The sequence below is a fragment of the Dicentrarchus labrax genome, unplaced genomic scaffold, assembly GCF_905237075.1.
Source record: "Dicentrarchus labrax unplaced genomic scaffold, dlabrax2021, whole genome shotgun sequence".
In the NCBI taxonomy this organism is placed as follows: domain Eukaryota; kingdom Metazoa; phylum Chordata; class Actinopteri; family Moronidae; genus Dicentrarchus; species Dicentrarchus labrax.
This window is the reverse complement of record NW_026136714.1, coordinates 23,065,510-23,087,307: the sequence shown is the minus strand read 5'-3', so window position 1 is coordinate 23,087,307 and position 21,798 is coordinate 23,065,510. Positions and strand designations below refer to the sequence as shown.

General features: G+C 41.9%; 3 protein-coding genes across 10 annotated transcripts in view; 1 reads left to right on the top strand and 2 right to left on the bottom strand.

Annotated features, from left to right (window-relative positions):
• zdhhc8b (zinc finger DHHC-type palmitoyltransferase 8b) overlaps positions 1 to 2,444 on the bottom strand; it is a 64,419-nt gene extending 61,975 nt beyond the window's left edge. Inside the window, exon 1 of the mRNA XM_051423399.1 lies at positions 2,089 to 2,444. Within this exon, the coding sequence (XP_051279359.1) occupies positions 2,089 to 2,192 (104 nt within the window). The 5' untranslated portion in view covers positions 2,193 to 2,444. The remainder of the gene's footprint in view (positions 1 to 2,088) is intronic.
• Positions 2,445 to 3,180: 736 nt separating this feature from the next.
• pgam5 (PGAM family member 5, serine/threonine protein phosphatase, mitochondrial) lies at positions 3,181 to 7,443 on the top strand. 4 transcript variants are annotated; one of them, XM_051423404.1, is made up of 6 exons: positions 3,181 to 3,700; positions 4,185 to 4,357; positions 4,548 to 4,673; positions 5,388 to 5,476; positions 6,362 to 6,492; positions 6,908 to 7,443. In XM_051423404.1, the coding sequence occupies exons 1-6, from the start codon at positions 3,471 to 3,473 to the stop codon at positions 7,056 to 7,058; spliced, it is 900 nt and encodes a 299-aa protein (XP_051279364.1). In that variant the 5' UTR covers positions 3,181 to 3,470; the 3' UTR covers positions 7,059 to 7,443. The 4 variants fall into 4 exon arrangements, with proteins under 4 accessions (XP_051279364.1, XP_051279363.1, XP_051279362.1 ...); XM_051423403.1 differs by having other exon boundaries at positions 6,359 to 6,492; XM_051423402.1 differs by having other exon boundaries at positions 3,182 to 3,700; positions 4,548 to 4,675; positions 5,384 to 5,476.
• A 72-nt stretch (positions 7,444 to 7,515) lies between these two features.
• Positions 7,516 to 21,745, bottom strand: ankle2 (ankyrin repeat and LEM domain containing 2). 5 transcript variants are annotated; one of them, XM_051423394.1, is made up of 13 exons: positions 21,652 to 21,745; positions 18,726 to 19,235; positions 17,203 to 17,397; positions 16,640 to 16,824; positions 15,854 to 16,042; positions 15,638 to 15,760; positions 15,174 to 15,237; positions 14,286 to 14,465; positions 14,085 to 14,187; positions 13,154 to 13,344; positions 11,306 to 12,209; positions 10,484 to 10,615; positions 7,516 to 9,541 (listed from the first exon to the last, which is right to left on the bottom strand). In XM_051423394.1, the coding sequence occupies exons 2-13, from the start codon at positions 19,222 to 19,224 to the stop codon at positions 9,331 to 9,333; spliced, it is 2,976 nt and encodes a 991-aa protein (XP_051279354.1). In that variant the 5' UTR covers positions 19,225 to 19,235; positions 21,652 to 21,745; the 3' UTR covers positions 7,516 to 9,330. The 5 variants fall into 5 exon arrangements, with proteins under 5 accessions (XP_051279354.1, XP_051279355.1, XP_051279353.1 ...); XM_051423395.1 differs by lacking the exon at positions 21,652 to 21,745 and adding an exon at positions 21,044 to 21,066; XM_051423393.1 differs by lacking the exon at positions 21,652 to 21,745 and adding an exon at positions 20,400 to 20,545.
• Between the last annotated feature and the right edge of the window lie 53 nt (positions 21,746 to 21,798).

Below are 21,798 nucleotides of genomic sequence, written 5' to 3'. Positions count from 1 at the left end.
TGCCTGTCTTATGTTTGTGGCTGTCGGTGACATAGAAATGTAAAATGTCCCTGCTTTTGCACTTGTTATATGTAATTCTGCTTAAGACAGTTTAGATCAAGGTATACCACTGTCCTGTGGCTTGCACTGTAAATGTGTAGCTTTGCACTCAGGCCAAAGACAAGGCTAGACTGGGTTCAACATAATGGACTCAATGTGTGTTTGAGAATGAGGAGGCATGGCCTAGTTCACGGCTCCCCAGGGGGTCCTATTATATGTGACTCAATCCCCTGGACCTTTTACTGGCAAATGAAGGAGCAACAGAGTAAAGTCTTAATCCTTACCCTTGAACCATCTGCCGGGGGATGATCCTTAATGTGTGAATTGAAGTGAACCCCAACACAAGAGGCCCCAATATTATTTTTCAAAAACCTCTAGGCAGCAAAGATTCTGACTGCTATGAGTGAACAATATATCTGAAATGCAGATCTCTTATTAAATCATAGCGTATTGTTCTAAATCAAGACTTGTAAATCAGGCCATTTGTTTATGTAAAGCCCTAGACAGTGCACCAAGGAGTGCTGGGGATTTTTAAAGCTACAATCCAACCTGCCGACACAACCCACAAACACCATATGTTTCCTTCAGACTCAGTCATTGACCTGAGACTGACAGTGCAAAACCACTCAGGGTGCAGCTAAAGCATTTTCCATGTCTTCCTGCATTTGTCCGGGTGGGACAAATCTTGTTCATACAAGTCAAGAACACACACTGAATCGCACTTTTGCATCCATTACAGATCTAGTGTCAACAAGCAATAAATGATTTAAATGGTACACACAACCCTACATCCACTACAGCTATTAACTGGAGACACATTAAGTAAAAATGTATTTATAATTATAGAAATAGCTTATAAAGCAAATACACACATGGCCTACACATCCAACATGTTCCCATCAGCCACAGTGACACAAGGTCTTTAAAACAATGTAAAACCCTTCACATTGGAGGGTGAACAATCACATTATTCTTTGGCAGACAAAATGACTGCACAGGGTAAAGGTTGGATGATTCATCCCTACAGTCCTCAGTCCAGGTCAGAGGTTTTCAAAAATGATTTTCAACCCCCCTGAGGGTTCCTTGATGACGTGTTGATTTCACTGATAATCCATTCACCTGGGGGGGGTGTTAACAATAGATGAAAATATGTGGCGATGAAGATTCAGACCAGAGACATCACTGTGTCTGCTGTTATCTCCCTTCCTACAGTGCTCCTAATTCATCAGATGGAGGGGCCTGGGATGAAAGCCGTCCCACGTGGGGGGGGGGGAGTCCTTGGCATGATTGTGATGCTGGCTATGTGACTGTGTAATGAACCTGATTGCTGTTGTGGATGAAGCACTGTCACCTGCATGTCAGAACACAGAAATTCACTTGAACTGAATTAATATCCGCTCCTGAGAGTGCAAGGACCTGCTGGCCTTGGTCACAGGTTGTCCATAATTCTCATTTCCTCCAAAGGGAAAACCTAAATTACTGCATACACATTAGGTGAGACATGGTGGCTCTGTAGACCTAGCTGGGGCTTCACTCTGCGAGCCTCAAGCCTAGAATGATTCTAATGCTTCTGGATAGGTTGTGTGGCACTGTAACTGTCCCAACTGAGTGTGCATGAGTCAAACACAACAGCCTGCTGGGCCAGCGCAACCATTTTAATAGTATCAACTAACTGCCTGCGGCATTTCTTCAATGGAAAGTGAGTATCTGCGGCCTAAGATGTGTTCTCCTGCAGGATCATAGCGCTGTTGAACTTGCCCGGCTTATAGGAAGTTTGCCTTGCAGGTATAATGGCTCAATGGTCTGTCTCAGGCTGCCCATGAAAGCAGCATACAAGGCTGCTTTTTGCAAACCCATTTCAAAACCGCTGCGAGATCCCCCGTTGGGATAGATACACTCTTATAGATACACTTATTCTACCTAAGTGACTGAATCCACACATGCAAACTTCGAGCTGCAAATCCACTCCTGCCTGTGCAATGTGGAGGCACACAGTGTATGAAAACCCCGGCGTCCAACGATTGAGAACAAGAAGCGATGCAAACTTACGTGAAAACGAAAAATAAAGTGGTCGATCCCACAAGGAGTGTGGCAGCAGTGGACACTGGGATGTATTTGGTGGGTTTAAATCTCTTTCCAGCGCTGTTGGGCATTCTGTAATTTCCACATTCCTCAATTATTTATTCCGATTGGAGTCGCATGTAGAAAAGGGATCCGGTATGCAGTATATAGGCCTTTCTATGGCTATTAAAGGTACAACCAGTCCGTGTTTGCTATCGCTGAAGCCGCATAGATCCTAGGACAGAGAGGCAGGAATACACCAAGCTCTCTGAAAGCCTAGAAATCCCACCCTTCCAATCCAGCCCACTGCTGAGGTCACTGAACCGCTTGAAAAGGTGGAGCCTCTGTGTGCAAACCCTGCAAGCGTCTTCATGAGAGAATGATCGGACCTGATCAGGCTGCATGTCGTCGGAAGACACAGTCACTCTGCACTTCTTTTATCTTAACCGGAGTTTCCGCGAATATATATATATATATATATATATATATATAAAAATCTACTTCTCTCCCAAATGCTCTCAGGCTATAACAATGTAACTGTATATTAAATTAATTTAATATCAAAAAGTGTCCCGAAGTTTAAGAGGACTTAAGTGTATAGCTGTTCAATGGTCTGGAAGCTGCACTGCAGTGTGTGAGTGCAACACCAAACTTCATTTACAATCTGGCGGTTTATTGTTGCTTTGTTTACCTACACGCGTACACACACGGTCAAACAATGTATGATAGGTTTTTTATAAAGGGTCGACGACCACTCTCAAATTCGGTGTGGTTATTGTATACCAACGGACATCTATAAAATGACATTACCCATTACATCCACAGCCCTCTATCACCAAAATAAACTACTGAAAGGAGCCGGGAATATGTGTCGCTTTGTGCGGGTTATAACTGTAAACCAGTGTCTCAGGAGCTCAAACATAATTAGCCCCGCTTAAACATTACATGTTGAATGGAGCTTACAGTGCCACTAACAGAGAGCGGAAAGTAATCAGGGCTACTGCTGTGGATTTAGGGATTAGAGCGCCATCAAGTGGCACATGTCGGGGTTTATGCGAATTGCAAAGGCCAAGTGTTTTGGCTGGGGCGAGCCACCGTAATGTTTGTGGGAAACTGTCTAGATTAGCTTGCTATCTCTTGTGCCGGGCTGTATTTTTAGTTTCTGGGCAAGAGCCGCCGCCTGTTAGATATTTATACCACAAAAATCGTATTTTGTTTCCCTTGCTGGAGTTGGAGTTGACACTGAAACGCCATTCAGCGAAATAAATCCATTTATTTGTGAGGAGGACGGCGTTACACCTTGTTCACGGTAAACCAGTTAAGCTGAGCTAATTAGCTAGCAGTAGTTTGCTTCTTCGGCGTCTCGCAGGATGTCGTACAGGAAGACTTTTAAACTTATTTGCGGGTTCGCTGGAGGCTCTGCCGTCCTCGTGTTCGCGGCTGCGGCCGCCGACTCCCGCGGATATTTCGGTGAGCAGCGCGGAGAGGCGGCCAGTCGGTGGTCCAGATTCACCGTTCTTCAAGCTGCGCAGCCGGCGTGGACACCTGCCAGCCACACACCAGCCCCGACTGGACACTCCTGGGACTTCAACTGGGATAAGTAAGCCCCTCTGCACGCGTTGTCTCGTATTGTTTGGTTATTGAAGGTGGCTAACCTAGTACTGTTACATTACCTCCATTTACCTCCTGTAGCTTTTATATGGGTTGAACGCCACGTCACATCTCTGTCAAATATATACCAATGTAATAATACACTGTCTACCATGGTGATACGGTTGAATTGGGTGGAAGTTCATATTGGACTACATTTTAATATCCTGCGAAATTGAATTGAAGTATTGGATCCATACCGAATCTAAGGGTGATAAACCTGTGTGAGGGTGTAATGAACCTTATTGTTGTTTACAAGAGCAACAAATACAGTTTTTAAAACTGAGTCCAGGTGTGTGGAAGTTCCTCACACTATCATACTGATAAATATCTTCAATCATAGTTTTGTTAACCTAGTTTTCCATCCCTCAAGTTAACCATGTCAGACAAAGCCACTTCTAATCTCAAGATCACCTCGTCTTAACTCTGTTCAGGAGAGACCCGTCTACACTGACCAATGGGAAGAAGAAAGAGACTGCAACTGAAGACCCCAGCTCAGAGCAGGACAACGGCAAACCAAAAGCTACGCGCAACATCCTCCTCATCAGACACTCCCAGTACAACCTGAGTGGGAACAGCGACAAGGAGAGGATCCTCACTCCATTAGGTCCTTATCTGCCCTTATGTCACCTGGAAAGTTGACCAGGCAGCAGTCTGGAGAGTAATTTCAGTCAAACACAGAGCACATAAGCTGCAGTTCTGGCTCTGATAGTATTACAGCATTGCAGTCTCTGTTAGCTGGCTGTTTCTGACAGACCAGCCATTTGTTATAATGACCTTTGCGTCTCCATTTACAGGTCGTGAGCAGGCTGAGCTCACGGGCAAGCGGTTGGCAGCGTTGGGACTGAAGTATGATGTTCTGGTCCACTCCAGCATGGCCAGGGCTACAGAGACGGCACATATCATCAGCAAACATCTCCCAGGTAGTGGATAGAAGTTTATTTCTGTCGCCCAAAGCACTGTTTCAGTTTATGGGTTTTCATAGGATTAATTTTATATGAACAATATCAGTTAAACAAAACCAGCTGAAACTAAGGTTGAAAGTATTGGTGTAATCTTGTTTTTCAGCTCCAGTGTGTACTAGATGTTAGCTGTATATCCACATCCTTCATATATTTAGTTATAGTTGTGGTTGTTAAAAGCAGTCCTCAGCTAAAGTAGTTTTTGGTTTCTCACATTGATGCACTTTTTTCCCGATGGTAATTTTTTAGTTCTGGTTTGCTAATTTTGAGTTGATATGGGTATTTGGTGTAAAATAGTTTTATTGGACAAATTACACAACGATTACGAAATAATAATGTACCTATGTAATTTTGGCCAGCATATATGCTACTTCAAATATCTGTGTTTGGCCCCTTAATAGTTAAAAGTCTTAAAAGATTTAATTACAATGTTTCCACAATGCTGTAAATGACACATTTTCCCTCTTACATACGTATCTGCTTGACACGTACGTAACACAATTAAGATACGTTGGCTAATCATATTCTGTTTATCTTTTTTGCATCCTGTTAATTTTTTCCTGTTTAGCAAGCTGAGACTAGTGCATCACCAGTTAAAGCTGGTGTAGAAATGCTGAACATCACAAATGCATATTAAAATATTTTCCCTGCGCCCTAACTGTCATACGGGTCCAGGAGTGGAGCTGTTGAGCTGTGATTTGCTGAGAGAGGGCGCACCTATTGAACCGGTTCCACCTGTCACTCACTGGAAGCCCGATGCTGTGGTGAGGCAAAGCTACACCCACTCTACCTCTAGAGCGGGCTGTAAGCATGATGGATTTTCTATATTTTCATATCCTTGTTCGGGTCACTTTCTGCTGTCTATGTGTGTGCAGGTGTCCTGTCAAGTGCGTGTTAAGGCTTACAGCTGCAAAAATCTGCCAATACATCAGTGCACTGCCACGGGAATGGCTCATAGCAAGAGTTACTTTCCAAAATGCCAACATTTAAAAGAGTCTGGCAGCTTTTTATTTTAGTGTATTTGTTTAAATGGGCATTTTGCCATTGTTATATAATCCGTTGGTAAATGTTATTTTTATTATTGAGGACATGAAGGCTTTGGTTTACCCAACTGCAAAATGATCTCCAATGATCTCTCTAGCCATGCAGGTAGTTTTCGGTTTTCTTCACACCTTTTGAAATCAAATACAAATAAATATTCAATATTTCCAGATTCACTTCCCTGGTTACTTTCACTGAGAAGTTGTTACAAAGAAAACTGACAGTGAGGTCTGTGGATTAGCCAGATTAACCAAGACACTGTCCTGACCTTTGCTTTATTGCATGAAAACAGAATTATTAATGGAACAATCCTATGAACAACCCATGTAGGATTCAGTAATGCCTTACTCTAAAACACAATTCATTATTCACTAATGTGAATGTAACCACTAATACTGCCTAAAGAGAGCAATGCAGCAGTGCTGATTCAGCCTTTAGTAGAAGTAACGTTTTCCATATAGTAGGCCTCATTTTGGAATGAAACTCTTCATACATTCCCTACAATGCACAGCAGCATCATGTATTGACTCTGTACTGACTGAGGGGTTCAAACAGAATCCTTTCATGTGACAATGGTGGCTTTCAACCTCTCTACCATCCTCCAGCAGTACCACGAAGACGGAGCGCGTATTGAGGCAGCCTTCCGCCGCTACATCCACCGGGCTGACCCCAAGCAGAAGGAGGACAGCTACGAGATCATCGTGTGTCATGCCAATGTCATCCGTTATTTTGTCTGCAGGTTTGTGTCGCCGGCGGTCTCGGTGGTCACGGCTCAGCCGAGGCTAGAGTGTGGCCTTCTTGCTTTGCAAAACCATTGTGTTTAAATTATGTGTCAATTTTTTTTTATTGAATATGTGCTTCACTTGTGTCGTTGTGCTTTTAACAGAATCCTTAAATGAAAATTCTTGTTTAATTTAAATATTCTAGCTGCTACATACAGCCATGTGCCTTTTCTTGGTGACTGCATGTCCTTTGGGTCTGGTTAAAAGGGACATTTAGTTAAATATGACAAGGGTTTCAAATACTCCGTGCTACTATTTACAAGACGGTGTCCCCCTCAAATGAAATTATTAGTTTTTTAAGTGCCACGTAAAGTAGATCCAGTATTCAGATGCTCATTCTCAGCTGCTGATATGTTGCTTTTGTTCTCTCAGGGCTCTGCAGTTCCCTGCAGAGGGTTGGTTGCGTATGGGCTTGAACAACGGCAGCATCACGTGGCTCACCATCCGCCCTAGCGGCAGGGTGGCCCTCAGAACTCTGGGAGACTCGGGATTCATGCCCCCGGACAAACTAACACGGACCTGATGGCCCACCGTATCGCAGGTTTCTGGGACTCTTGGTGCCCAGTCATTTGGTCACAGGGTCAAAGCTCAGTTTTCTCCTTAAGTGTCTTGAAAATTACTGTTGTTATTACTTTGTAATTGAACTTCCATCATGTAATGAGAGACTCTGTGGTTACGTTTACGTCTGTGCCATAGAACGCCAGCAGAAGTGTTTAACAGCTGCATAGCCACTCCTCCTGAATGTAACAGGATTTTTACACGACTGATTTTTAAACCAAAAAAGTTGTATTTGTATAGCTGTTGTAAATGCAACTCTTGCTCTCAGCTTATGTCATTACAGTATGCTGAAGCGAGGTTTATGTGTTGTATGGTGCAGCTATAGTAAATAAAATAAAATGACTGCCTCAGTTTTTGTCAACATTTCTTTCCTTAAAATAAATTGAACTATCTTCAGAAAAAGCACATAGACACATTGGCAGTAAAGTAGGAGTGATGTTTTTATTGATTAATTGAAAGCAAATGAAGTCTAGACATACAGAAAGAGAATTCACCATGAAAGTTAATTTTTAATAAAGCACAGAATGCTGAAAGCACAAGAAGCATGTTTTAAGTTTTTTAGGTGCATTTTTGCAAAGTTCCACATTCATAAACATTCAGAGACCAGAATTAGATCTGTTGTCACCTGAGAGCACAAGGATGACAATACAATCTTCTCAGTGAAGTAGTTTGTGCTCTCACATAAAGGTTTAGTTCACAAAAAAATTACATTCAGAACACTGGTTTCTCTCAAGTAGAGTGGCAATCTGAATATTTAAAATGATTGGCTATTTTTGTCATAGACATAGCTGATAAACTCTCATACAGCAGTGACTCTAACTCAAAGTTGTAAATAATTTGGATACAGCAGGATTGTGCTAATTCCACCATGTTTTGGAGAACTGCAAGAACCTACCACGTGTACGAGTTTACTTTAAGCCAGTCTGAACTACCTACGAGATTCATGACATAACTTTGGGCATTAAAGCTCTATTAAGTGCTAGTTTTTAAATTAACACTGAATCAAACTACTTGTAATGTGAAAAGGGTGTGAGTACTGCTGATCCCACTGGGAATTAACACCCAACTCCATCTACTCAGATACTCCGTTGGGTTCCCTGTATGTGTAAGGCATGTTTTTGTTAACAAGATGGTCATAATAAGCTCATAATTATATCAGGGTTCTGTTACCCTTGAGTTAGTTTTGGAGTCTTTCTGCCCCCTAGTGGTTGAAAATCACTTACTACAGCTTTAAGGTGGTCCCAGACCGGGTAATTTTGAGGTTTAGACCAGGCAAGACAAATTTGAAATTACACTTACTGATGGGTGTGTTTTGTCATTCATACTCGCACTGTTGGAGATGCTTGTGAATGAATGATATTTCAGAGAAAAAATAAAAATTGCACAGTCTAAGGCCACAGGTAGTGGCAGAAAGGAAAAGTCAAGACATGTCCAGGAACCACCGAGAAAAGATGGACAATGTATGCATTTATTAAAGAACAAAATAAAAAAAACATGGAAGATTTCAGTCTTATCAGTTTTTCCCATGTTTGCCGTAATCATCTGGACCAATGCAGCCAGTGAGGTCGCCATTTCCAGATATTTCATGTATGAACTAGAGAGTGTCCAAACTGACAGAAACTGGTCCATCACTTCAGAAAATTAAGGCAATTCCTGAACTGAGGAAAACATAGGAAATGGCAGTCGGTTTTAACACCATTAATAAAAACATTTAAATTTTGTGCTACTGACCAACATACAAAAAATAACTTTTAAAATATTGACATTTTACTTTTTTTAAGAACATCTTCAGTGAGAGAATCCTATTGAGGATTCCACACTAAGGTTTTAGTGATGAACTAACTTTGGGGAGTGCGACTTGTATTCACGATATTCAAAAAAGTTGACTCAGGCTATGATACAGGTGCTTCACACTTGCCACAAATAACATTACCGTCAATTCAACATGGTCCACACCCATACAGTACATAAATTATCAAGGTTTCTTTTTTTCCTTTTTAAAGTCTTGAGTGTACATCACAACCCAACGTGATGAGAATTTCTGTATTACATAGGAGTAGTACCATACATCATTAATACAAATCTTCCAGACACTTGTGCATATTTCTGTTAGGTATGTGGTTTCTGAGCTCTGGTGTAGCCACCTTGGTGCAGCTGGGTTTGTAGTGGGAAGGAGAGGGTGGGATCTTGGAGAGGGTATGGCCGTAAGTGATGGGAGGCAGGAGAGCCGTGGGCAGTTAGATTGGTGGCTCGTTCAAGTGCTTGAGGCGGATGCGCTGGATGTAGCTAGCATTGGCAGGGCTGTAACGGCTGGGGCTGAAGTCCGGTGAGGCGGCGTGCCGGGCTGGACTGAAGCGACCGGTGGGAGACATCAGGCCGCTGACTGGAGAGACCGGAGTCTGATGCTGCATCCTGAGTCGTGGTTTTACCACCGCCGGGCTGGGCCAGCTAGATGACACACGTTAACACCAGTCAGCGATTACATTTACAGCATTGCTCTTTTGGTACTAATACTGAAAGGAAAGATTAGTACAGTTATAGCTACATAGGGTTGAGATGGTTGTTTATCAACTCCAGTGACTGAACAATTACAGTACCTGGTGCTGATTCATGCTCTTTCAGATTTATTGCCCACACACTGAAACAACACCTCACCTTCATATGTGAAGGGTGACAAAACATGACAAACAAGTCATAGAACGCTGATGCTGGTGCTGATGATAGCACCCAAATTTTTGCATCTAGAGCCTCTTCCATTTTTTGATTTTGTCTGCATGCACCTGACACTACTTCATGAAAAGCCTGAAGAGCACAAACTCTTTCACAATGGCTGGCACCTCACTACTAATTCCTAAAAATGTCTTGTGACTAGAGTATTACACCCTATAACAAGTGACTGAAGTACGAAGTATCGGGTAGTCAGTATTGTCCACCTATAGTAACCATTTTAGATGGCTGGCCAGAGAAGTCATTTCAGTGTGGTGTAGGAAGACTATTAACAACCTCGGTACAGACAAACTGATTACCGTTTCAAAGCTTTTACGTTTCAACACAGGAATATTTGAGAGACAGTAAATGTGTGCATGAAGCATTATATCTACTATATATATAGTATATCTACCATGCCAGTATCTAGAAAACTTTGAAATTGTGAAATGTAGTCTATAATATCATGGCCATGCATTTCTCTGACAAAAGGAACTCAGAAGCTGAATTGTTTCCCCACACAATAAATAAGTATTCCAGTACTTAACCTTTAATCTGATTTAATCAGCCACTGAGAACCTCACTTTTTAGGCTAGGACGGCACCATAAACACACAGTAAAATCAGTAAACCATCCATAGAAAATAATATGCATTGCAATAAAATGTCAGCCAAGCCGACTAACCTCTGCATGTCTGATCCAGAGTACGACTTCATTGTGCTCTTCCACTTCTGAATGCTGGGATACTTCTGGGGATCGACGTCTATGCCTTCTATTGCTGACCAGACCTCTCTGTCCAACTTGCTTGGTGAATCCCTGTAAAAACACACAAGATTAATATACTGTATTACCATGATTGTAAGTCATAGGTTTGGGGGATCATCAACCCTTTTTGTATCTGGCTGCCTGTCACATTTCCCTAATAGCAGTTAAGAGCAGAAATAGTAGGATTTGTCTGTTGCAGTTTGTTTTACATTCAAAGTTGGAACCTCCTCACCAGCCCCCTTGGATGCTTAAGATCTGGAATCTGGTCGTTTTTATAGAGTCCCGACCCAGGTTATTATTGGCTGTGGGCTACACACTCACTGCACAAACGCTGACGCCCAGAAAAGTCCCAGACACAGCAAAATAAGAAAGTACGGGTCTCTGCAGACACCACAACACACTACTAGTGGGTGATTGAAGGGGATTATTTGGATTAGTTTTGAGTCTATACACAGTTTTTCTCATTCTGCCTTTACATTGTTTTTTTTGTAAACTGATTAAGCATTTGTCAACTAGTATTACAGAAAACTTGTCTGGACTAAAATAATACAAGTACCCCTGAAATATTAGACAAAACTCGCTGCTTCTTTCCAATTGGGATATCAAGTGTAAATATTGTGACACATCATCACCATCTTGTAAAATATTATCTGGGAAATTTTCTGTTTGAATAGCTTCAAGTTCCTTCAACATGTAAGACAACCCCATTATGGCCTTTGCAAAGAAACCAGTGTGACTCACCCTTCAATGAAAAGTCCTCTTCTAATGTGCGGTGGGGTCCTGGGTAGGAACTCATTGGAGTTATCTAAGGACTTATAGGAGGACCCAGAGGATCCTGAGCTGCTCAGGTCCCTTCCCCCGTGGTCCCATGACTTGGACCTAGCACAGAAGTTGCGCCCCCCTGAAACTGACCCCCTAGTCCTGCCCAGCACCTCCAGACTCTCCTCTACTTCAAAGTACTCCTCTGAGCTGCCACTGCTGCGCCTCTCCTCTGTCTCTCCTCCTCCCTCTGTTCTCCAGCCTGGCCCCTCAACGGTCTCACTGTCCTGACTGCTGTGACCAAGAGACAGACGGTTCAGCCCAGAGCTAAGGTCTGTGGCCGAGGAGGAGTCCCGGACATCCCTGTGGCGGCTCCCGCCACTGCTCCTCCTCTCCCTGCAGCTGGTGGTGGGGCTGTCTAGCGGCTCTTGCAGCGACATGCGCTCAAACTCCACCATAAGGTTGGAGATGGGCGACAGCAGGCAGGAGGAGGACGGGGAGGTGCGAGGGGTCACCTTGTCTCCATTGTGAGTCCTATCTCTGGAGGAGGAGCACACCCCATTTTTGCAGACTACGCCGGGCGACAGGAGGCCGTCATCGCAGCAGCACAGCAGGTCTTGCTCGGCCGCCGTCTCGATCAGGTCGGCCCCACGGTGGTGCAGTGCGATGGGCAGGATGTGAAACTCACGGCCACCCACTGCTCCCTTCAGGCCGTCCTTGGATGCAGCAGAGGAGGTGATGCTGGTGAGTGCTGCGTTCTGACGGTTCTTCATCTCCTCAAGGCTGATGTCATCCCCCTCGTCCAGGAAGGCACCAACAGAGATGGAGTTGCAGAACTTCTTGGGCTTGCCTGCAAGCAGGGAGGATGCCCCACACAGACATATAACTAGTCATTATTACGATGTCATTTTATCATATAATTCTTTGCAGGAGATTATGTAGCTTTGTACTAAGCTTTGTGTTTTTCATATCTGACAAGAAACTACACATGAAAGCACTGCACTGATTACAATACAATGCCAAGTAACAGGCGACTGAATAAACTATCAGGGAGAATTATCTGGACAGGGTTCCCACTTTATTAAAGAAATCTTTTTCCAGGAGTTTTTCTTGACAATACAGGATAGCACAAGGCCTAGTTTATTAATAAATTAATAATAATAATTATTTTACAGAAAAGATCTCTTCTCTCCTATTAGCCAGTTAATAGAAGTAGAAATTCAAAGGTCCAAGGGATTAAGTGGCATCTAGTGGTGTAGTTACAGATTGCAAGTTCCTAATTTTAACCTCCCCTTCCAAGCGTGAAGGAGACAGTGAAAAGCACCCCAATCTAAAGCCAGTGTTTGTCCCTTCTAGGGCTACCGTAGAAACATGGCGGTTCAACATAGCGGGCTTCATGGAAAGTAACCAGCGGCTCATTCTAAGGTAACAAAAACATAATTTCTATATTCAAGTGATTATTCACCAATTAAAATGTGCCTATAAATATTATGTTTCATTTCTGCCAATAGAGCCTCCTAAATGTTACACAAGGGACATTTAAAGGGTTTGTTGCACATACAATTAACATTGCTGTGCATGTATTTATCAACAACAAACGTAAAATTGATAACGTATAGGCTGTATGCATGTAGATATGACCATCGACAGTCGAGTGTTAGACAAAATACACACCTAGGTTTATGTAGGCAATCTGTTGGGCTAAAATAAAAACATTTCAGGACAACATAAATTCTTTCCAGGATATTCAGTCATTTGTTTCCATGACTGAATTAACTAGTCCGATTCCCAAGTAGCTTCCCTGATAAACTGTAAAGAAGGTGAAGGTACCTGGAGAGGGGGTTTTGAACCTGTTGCTGGTTTCATTCTCCCCAGCCTCTTCATGGACCAGAGGGCTGAAATCCCTCTTGCTGAGGTACTCGTCCAGCTTGCGCAGCCCCTCAGCTGACGACAGATCCACAAAACTGTCTAGAAAGTCCCAGTACTCAGCCCATGGGTGGCCCATCACATGAGCCAGGTCTCTGTAGATAAAAGAGACTCATTGTTTAGATTATTTAACAAAGAATTCATTCAGATCTCTGTATTATTTCAAAAATGGTGTTATCATAGTTGCTGGAGAAGGAATAATATAGGTTTAATATTTGCCTGATATCAAATATTTTCTTATGCTACACATTATTCAACAGTGCTCTTCAGCCAACTACTAATTTGATACTTTCAAGGCAAACTATTATATTCAGATTCATTTTGTTGCCGTTCTCCTTGTACTAACTGCATGAAGTGGAGAAGGAATTGCACTAAGTTGCCAGTTTGTTACACTTAGCTAAAACTAAAGCAGTCTAATACAACGGCCCTACAATAAATCCTACTTTCATGACAGTTACAATGTTTAGTTTAAAAAACAAAAAAAAAAGTTTCAGGAGGTGTTGAATCAACTGTATTGTCATTTTGGAGGCTGTAGTTTGTGGTGCTGTTGAATTGTATTGAGCTATACTAACAGGTGTTTTTATTATTTTGACCACCCCATTTATATCAATGAGGTAAGCAAAAATGTTCTATGAGAGAGAGTGGAGATGACATTTAACAAAGGATGAACCAGGTTTGATCCCAGGGTGTGTAGTACATGACCAGACATGCAAAATCTATTTCCTCCTGTTTATTATCTTCATCACAATCAAAAGCAATAAGCCCAGTAGTGTCACCCTTCAACTGGGTCAAAATATCTTAGTAATACATGTAGAGAGTAATGTTTTGGACCTACCTGCCCACTCTCTCTGCCCCACGGTCAGGATCAGATTTAAGAATGTGGTGGAAAAGCTCTGCCCGGTCTCTCGGAGGCGTTTTCCAGGACCGACGAAAATCATCTGCCTGCAGGAGAAACGAGAAGTTCTGGTCAATAAATTGTTTTAATGATGTAGTGTTGGACTTGAGTAGGCACAGACAGGCAATCAGGTAAAATAACTTGCTTTAGAAGGGCTCAAGGGACCAGCAAAGGCTGTGACAGTCATCACTGGATCCATAGGGCTTCTTGTATGACGCTGGATCAGCGAGAGACTTTCTGAAGACTCAGGTGACCACAGAGCACCAATGATGGGCTGAGACGTGTTGTCAGCCGCCCTCAGCAAAGGAATATAGCAGCGGTCTGTGAGACAACGGACAATTTGAAGGTTAGATAACATGTTCGATGGACATTTATTCTATAGAGACAGCTAAAGATATACAGGAAGAGGGGGAGAGAGAGAAGGGATGAGCCGCAGCAAAGGGCAACGGGCCAGAATCAAATCCAGGCCACAGCAAGGACAGAGTGCTGGCACATAGGGCACACACTCCAAAAGGGCACCCAACTGCATTCATTTTCAATGAGGCTGGCACCAGTGGGAATCAAATCTTAAGCTGGCAGTCTACTTGAAACAGTGAGTAAAGATATACAGTATGCTGAACTTCTTGCCAAATGCCATGCTCACACACCAAATTCAGCAGTGCCAGTCTTACTTTGCCACTGTCAGATTTATCAAACTTCTTTCTTTTTCACACCTCAGACTGACTGTTAACTCAATAGCACCCACAGAAAGTCACACTAACCCAATTACACCAGTCCATAGCACCTTAACCTACTAATGATGTTTTCAGCTTTATCAGTCAACATGGCTCACGCCATGACAAACAGGACAGATAAATAGAAAAAAAACCCATCAAGGTTGAGGCACAGAGCCAAATTCAAACTACATGATGTAACATGCTGCTTATATTTAATCAGCAGTTCACTACATGGCACTTGTCGGTGTGCTTCAGGAAACAGGTGAGAATAGGAATAATAACCTGTAATGGTTTAAGAAATGTGTTTCCTTACCCTCCAAATAGTCACTTATCTTCTGCTTCACTTCTTGTGTTTTATTTTTTCTGCTACAAATAACCTGTGGAAAGAAAAAAAAAGAACAATTGAGGATACAGTATGTACAGCTGACAACATACAACTGTTGCTGGATTAGCTGGGGAAAGAATTTGCTCATGCTCATCTATGTTTAGCCTTCAATGTGCAGTGAGTGATTGCTGCCAAAAGATTTAAAAAGCAAGCTAAAAGGTCACAGCTTCAAAAACCTGGGTAAGCATAACTCTACCTCCCTCAGCAACGACTGGCAGGATGTCAGTGTTCAGCAGTACTGTGCAAAGCTGAGCAGCTGCTAGACAGCTTCCATACGTACATGTACAGGTTCACAAATACTTTGTGTAATAACCCACAGTTGGAGGTTCTCTCACTATGTGTTCATGTTACTAAGTTGAATAAATAAGGGTTAAAAAAAAAAAACTCCTTACATCACATGGCCTGTGGCCATCCTTGTTCTTGCAATTCTTATCGATGTCAGGATGCGAGCACAGGACATTGACCACGTCTGGGCACCCAAACTTACAGGCAAAGTGAAGTGGTGTTTCAAAGCCCTGGAACATACAGACAAACAAAGCAAGATACAATGTTACATGTTTAAAGAATATAATTTAATCTGCTTTAGCTGGTATGGTAAAAGAGCTTACAGCCTTATCTGGAGTGTTGAGGTAAAGATCTACAATGTAGCGGATACGTTTCTGCAGCATAACTTCCTGGTCGTCTGGGTACATGAGCCGCATAAACTCTGGGTTTTCCAAGGTGTCGAGCAGCAGTTGGGCAATTCCTGCCTGGTTCTCCTTGGCAGCCACGTGCATGACATTGTACCGGCAGCCCTCCTAACCAGACAAAACAAGGGAACAACTCTATGGATCAGGACACAATCCTCTTTAATCTCCTGTCAACAGGAAAGGGTGCTTCATTTTGTTTAAAAGCAGCATCTGACCTGAACTTCACCTCCTGAAGTTAGGGATGTATCACCCAATATTTATTTAATTTTTTTAGGACTAGGGATTAGAAACAGCAGTTGGTATTTATAAAAGTAGTAGCATCAAGTTTGCAAGTTTAAAATACCAACATCTAAAGACTGATTTAAAACTTTGAATTTAAGACAAACAAGAAAGAAAAACCTTCATTACACGCGCACACACACACGCGCACACACACACACACACACACACACACGGTCATGTTTGTCTTCATCTTAGCAACTGCAAACTTGACAAGGGCATTAGCTGAAAGGTTGGCGCTGATGTAGAAAAGACGTTTATGTATCAACAAATAACGTTCCAAGAAAGGCTATGCATCTCTATTAATAGTAATGAGTTGGAGTTTCCACAGAGCGTGAAAAACTGCAAAAACAAGCTCAAACAATGCTGCCTCTTTGTTTGACTGGTTTAACAACCTGAACAAAGAAATTAACTTTAAATTCTCACCTGCACAATAGTGGGATTATCCCCTGAGCCAATGAGATAGCGAGGGTTGGTCCACACCAGCTCGCTAAAGACCACCTCATCCCCCTTCTCCACAGCTTTCCTCAGCTTGGCGGTCAGGTCCTGTGTGCGTGGGCTCTTGAAACTGTTGGCTCGCTCCCGGTTGACGGTATCAACCTCCATGTTGTCTGGTGTGGAGAGGGAGAATAGAGTGAAGGACAGGTAACCTTGCGAGGCAGCTGGGTTACAATAAGTGTCCTTTGAGGAAGTACTGCGATAGACAGAAGGTTCATCCAATCACCTGGCGAGTAATTTCTGAAAATGCCTACTCTTTTCCGAACAATTTCCAACTACGACTTCTTGAATGGTTCTGTCTAACAACCTCTGTGGTCCACCCAGGTTACAGGACAGGCACAAACACTTTATATTTAAGGGCTGGTGTGCCCCATGCGTCTGTTTGTTTTTCTGTTTTGGTCACATGATTTGAATATATATATATATACATATATATATATGTGTATTTTAGGGCCCTTTCTACAGAGGTCTCAGACATCGTATCTACTTACCTTTACTAATGACCAGGCCTGGTTTGACAGGAGATACACAGGGTGTACATTTGTTGGGAGAAGGGAAATAGTCACAGATCCCCTTAGCAAACTTCTCAGCATCCTCGCGATTGGGGAAGGCTTTGAAGCGGGCTCCCTTCATCTGCTTTACAGCTTGAAGGGCATCTTTCTTATCTGTGTACACATGTGCTCTCTCTGCAGAAAAAAAACACGTCTCAGAATCAGCTTATTATTTCACATTTTCAATGTTTCTACATGATGAGTACCTGATTAATTGTTGCTGTTTAATTTTTACTGTTTGTTAATGCAGCATTTAAACTGGTAATTGAGGGAATTTTTTTTGCATTCTTTTTGTCCAGTCAGCCTGTAAAGTCATATTTTGATGAGGATCTACGAAATGGCAATAAAAACCTGCCCTGACAGATTAACATTACCAGCATTGATTTTTGTGGTAGCTCAAGATTAATTTAGATCAATACTCTATTCCAGAGAGGTCAGGCAATCCTACTGCCCTGCTGCTTACCACCAAAGAAATGACAACAAATGTTTTCATCCACTTAGCAAACACATGTGGATGTCAGACTACTTCAGCAGCCAGTACTTCTAAACAAATAAAGAAACTGGACAACACAGTAGATATTACGATTAAACAAACAACATAATATTCGTTTAAGGCGGACTTTAGCCTCTAGTCAGTATAAAGCCAAAAGTGAAACTTATTAGAGAAAATAGCTTGTGTGTTTTCTTTAAGGCTGAGGCAATACGAAATGAATGAAGAATTTACATTTATTGTAGTTACACAAAATGTTTGGGTAATTTTTTTAAATGATAAGATTAAATAATTTGAATTGAATTTATATATTTAACATGTATGTTTCCAGTGTAACAGCAAGATCTTAAGTTATTTAAATTCAATTCTTCTGTTTTAAATTCTATGGTCTATTTAGTATTGGCATTTTATTGTAACAGCAAAATAACTGATTGTCTCTATCATTTAGATGAAAATTGTCTTTATGAACCTGTGGCAATGGTCAGTAAACTAAACCAGAATGGTGTTGTTGCACACCAATAAATTAATTGTTTGAATTAGTTACCAATACCCTGATTGTATAAGTGTTCGGACAGCAAAACATACATTTATGCATTACAAAAACTATATTATTAATCTAACCTTACTGAGTTCTTGATATCAAGTGATGATATAACTGAATAGTGGTAACCTGCAGGCTTTTTCAATTTTACAACTATATTTTTATGTTTAGACTGATAATCAATATATTGAGTACTTGTGGAATAAATTCAGATTGTGTAAAATGATGCTGAATTTACAACTACATATTATGAGGTCTAGTCACATTTTGAAGGTATCGTCTACACTCATTTAAACTTTTTCCTGCATATTCCAAAATTAAGGGATTAAGACCATGCACGCGATTCTGAGCTGAGATGTAACTTTTACAAACTCAATATGTAACACTGAAGTCTGTATGACACCACACAAAGTAACAAGATGAGGCTCTTACCATTTCTAGCCAAAACATCCTCCCACAGTGGACATACTCCAAAATAAAAGGTTGGAGAAACTTGTGCCGACTTTGAAGGGGTTTCTGTTTTGGACTGAGAGTTACTGCCTTCAGCAGCGCTGCCTGAGATCGTCTTTTCTGAGATCTCCTCTTCGTCTGGAGGGTTGAGACCCACACCATAGCCAAAGTCCAATTCTTCACTGGCAGTCTCAGTGGGCTTGCTGCTTCTTGCAGCAGTGGTGGGTGCAACTGCTGAGGTGGCACATGACACAGGTTTGGCATGTTCGGCAACGGAGGCCACATAACCCGAGACGCCTGCTGAAGAACTGTCCGATTCAGTGGCACTGCTCTCTGGCCCAGCCAAGACTCGGGCTAACTTCCTTTCAAAGGTGGCTCGGGTGGTAGCTGTGATAGGGCCGCACTGGAGGTCTGCTCGGGTAAACTCCTCACGCAGTTCATCAGCACTTAGCCCCCTCAGCCTGCTCAGAACCGCCTCCATGCTTCAGCTCCCTACAACAAACCACACATTACAATACACGCAATTATGACCAGTAATTGTTAATTAAAATGAACCACCATGTGATGCTTGGCATTAGTTTGTTATTAGCGATCCAGATTTTTTAAACTAAATATCAAGAATCATAATATATAATTCTGCTGTATCAATCAATCAAAAATCCTGAATGATTTCTTCAATACTTGAGAATGCCAATTTAAAATGACAGTTCTAGGCAGACTATAATAAATCTAATTTAGACACAAAAAACATACATAAATATTGGTCTTCTGGTTTTGCTAATATGTTTCCTCATCCGTACAGCTCCACTACCATTAATTATTAATAACAATCATACATTTAAAAAAAAAAAAAATGTTTACCACCTGCCTTTAGACCATCTGAATGCATAACTTTATTTCATCAATCATAAAGCTAATACTGAACCAAGACGTTAGCAAAACACTAAATTAAATGACAAATTGAGTTTAGTATGCTTTTAACGTACCTTCCACTATATTGCCCCCAAATTAGCAATCCAGCAGCCTTAAACAGCTGTATGCACATACATTAAATGCTACCCATCTTTTGCATACTAAAAGCTACCACACATTGTAAAATATAACACAGACTGCAAGACAAGTAAACCCTTGCCCTTCAGTGTCAAGCGTTTCCAGGTAGGTTGCACAATTACATCGCTCGTGTGTGCTAAACAGCTACAAAGTCTTTTTCAAATGGAAGTCTCTGCAATGAAATGATGCAGGTGCTACTTACATCGAAATACCCATATTTCTAACCAACAAATAACAACATCAGAACCCACCACACTAATGTTGGACTAGCATCTGCTAGCTAGCTTGCTAACCCACAAGTCAGCTTTAGCAGCCGGGGAGTGTGCCTGACAAAGCTAGCATGAGGGAAAGTGCTCAGATGGAAATCTACACAGAGTAAACCACGCAATTGTAGCAGGGAGGTTAACCATTACAAATACATAGAAACCTGGATACATTATAACAATAATAGTCGGTTCATTCGCATGCTGTCACGCCCAAGTATGTCATCGAGGTGGGTTTTCGGGCTGTAACGTAACAAATTTGATACGTCTTCGTGGTGATGATGCCGATAAAAATCAAAGTGTACGTGATGACATCTAGTAACAAATGTGCACCTATACTTACCACGGGACATTTTTATTTCATATACGAGGAACTATGCGAAATCGTTGTTAGTTGTGCACAGATAAACTGTTGGGTAGACACAAAGCTGAAGACGGTCTGGAATAGTCTCATTGTTTACAACATGTTCTGCGCATGCTCAGTTTAAAGGGAGGGCGCACGTTGCATTCCCGACCTGTGGGAAAACTCAAATGTAGACGACTTGAAGGTGAAAGCCGCTGAACACAAAGTGACTTTTCACTATTCTCTCTACAACTCTAAGCAGCGATGGACTAGATAACTTTCTAAATACTTTACGCCGACATTATACTGAAGAATGTAATCGCTTAACTCCATCTACACTACATCAATCATCGAAACACGGCTATTGTTTTTAACTATACCATTCTCATAAAGCATCACTCAAAATTGGCTTGCTGGTCCTTGTGGTTAACACATTATGCACATGTCCGGTATTTTTCTTTAAGCTACAATATCAATATCAAACTACTTTTAACACTTCCTGTTAAAAGCCATGCCACAACAAATTACGTTAATCAGACGCAATTCGTGTTCTATTACATCATGAATCTCACAAAGCAGGTCCATGAAAAAAAAAAAACAAACAAACGAAAAAACATTTGAGTACGTCTCTCATATTTACATACTTTCCCAGAGTTGTGAATGTAGCATCATGCTCTCACACAGCAGACGTGACTAATCCAAGGAAACGATAACCTAGCGAGCTCACGTCTGGGGTTTCATGAGTAACACATTGACCTATTTAAGGTTAATACAAATGACGAATTGGTGGACATGTAATGTTGGTATAAACACAATAAAGATGTTTCGTGTTGGCACAATCCCTTGTATGCAGGCCAACTTGGCCGGGCATGTATGAAGCAAACCAAAAACAAGTCCTGACGATTCTCAAGATTCTCATAGCAGAAAAAAAGAAACACGAGTTACATAACGTTATATAGAGACCAATCTTTGTTAATGGTCGAAGCAAAGACAACTAACGCGAGGACAACGTTGGCTGCACGGTCCAGTATTGGACGCTTTTGTAGTTTGACAGGCATGCTAACAGTCATTAGCCACTTAGCGAAGCAGGAAGCTAATCACTCATGCCACCGGTTAGCAATAGCGCATGTTCATTCGTACGGTAAGAACAGTTTTCACTCTTACCGCACACATAACCATAAAACAAGTTACCACCGTTAACTGTAGTGAACTGCTGGTTGAAAATATATTTTATATATAGTGCCATGCCCACCTCCTCCTCCTCTCTCCCCGGCTACTGTTGCTAGGTGTCTTCTCACCGCGACGGTTTCAAAATGCAGAGAGCGAGGACCCGGTTCCGTCTAACATAGCGCCTGAACAAAATGACGGCGTAAATGTGGGGGAATAGGGCAGAACTTGA

Bases quoted from the DNA above. Each gene is read 5' to 3' on its own strand.
- pgam5 (XM_051423401.1), top strand. From the start codon at position 3,471: ATGTCGTACAGGAAGACTTTTAAACTTATTTGCGGGTTCGCTGGAGGC. The intron at 3,701-4,184 runs GTAAGCCCCTCT...AACTCTGTTCAG, and splicing joins TGGGACTTCAACTGGGATAA to GAGAGACCCGTCTACACTGA. The intron at 5,477-6,358 runs GTGAGGCAAAGC...ACCATCCTCCAG, and splicing joins ACTGGAAGCCCGATGCTGTG to CAGTACCACGAAGACGGAGC.
- ankle2 (XM_051423394.1), bottom strand. From the start codon at position 19,224: ATGGAGGCGGTTCTGAGCAGGCTGAGGGGGCTAAGTGCTGATGAACTG. The intron at 14,466-15,173 runs GTAAGGAAACAC...GTTGTCTCACAG, and splicing joins GATAAGTGACTATTTGGAGG to ACCGCTGCTATATTCCTTTG. The intron at 12,210-13,153 runs GTACCTTCACCT...AATAATGACTAG, and splicing joins GTTCAAAACCCCCTCTCCAG to TTATATGTCTGTGTGGGGCA.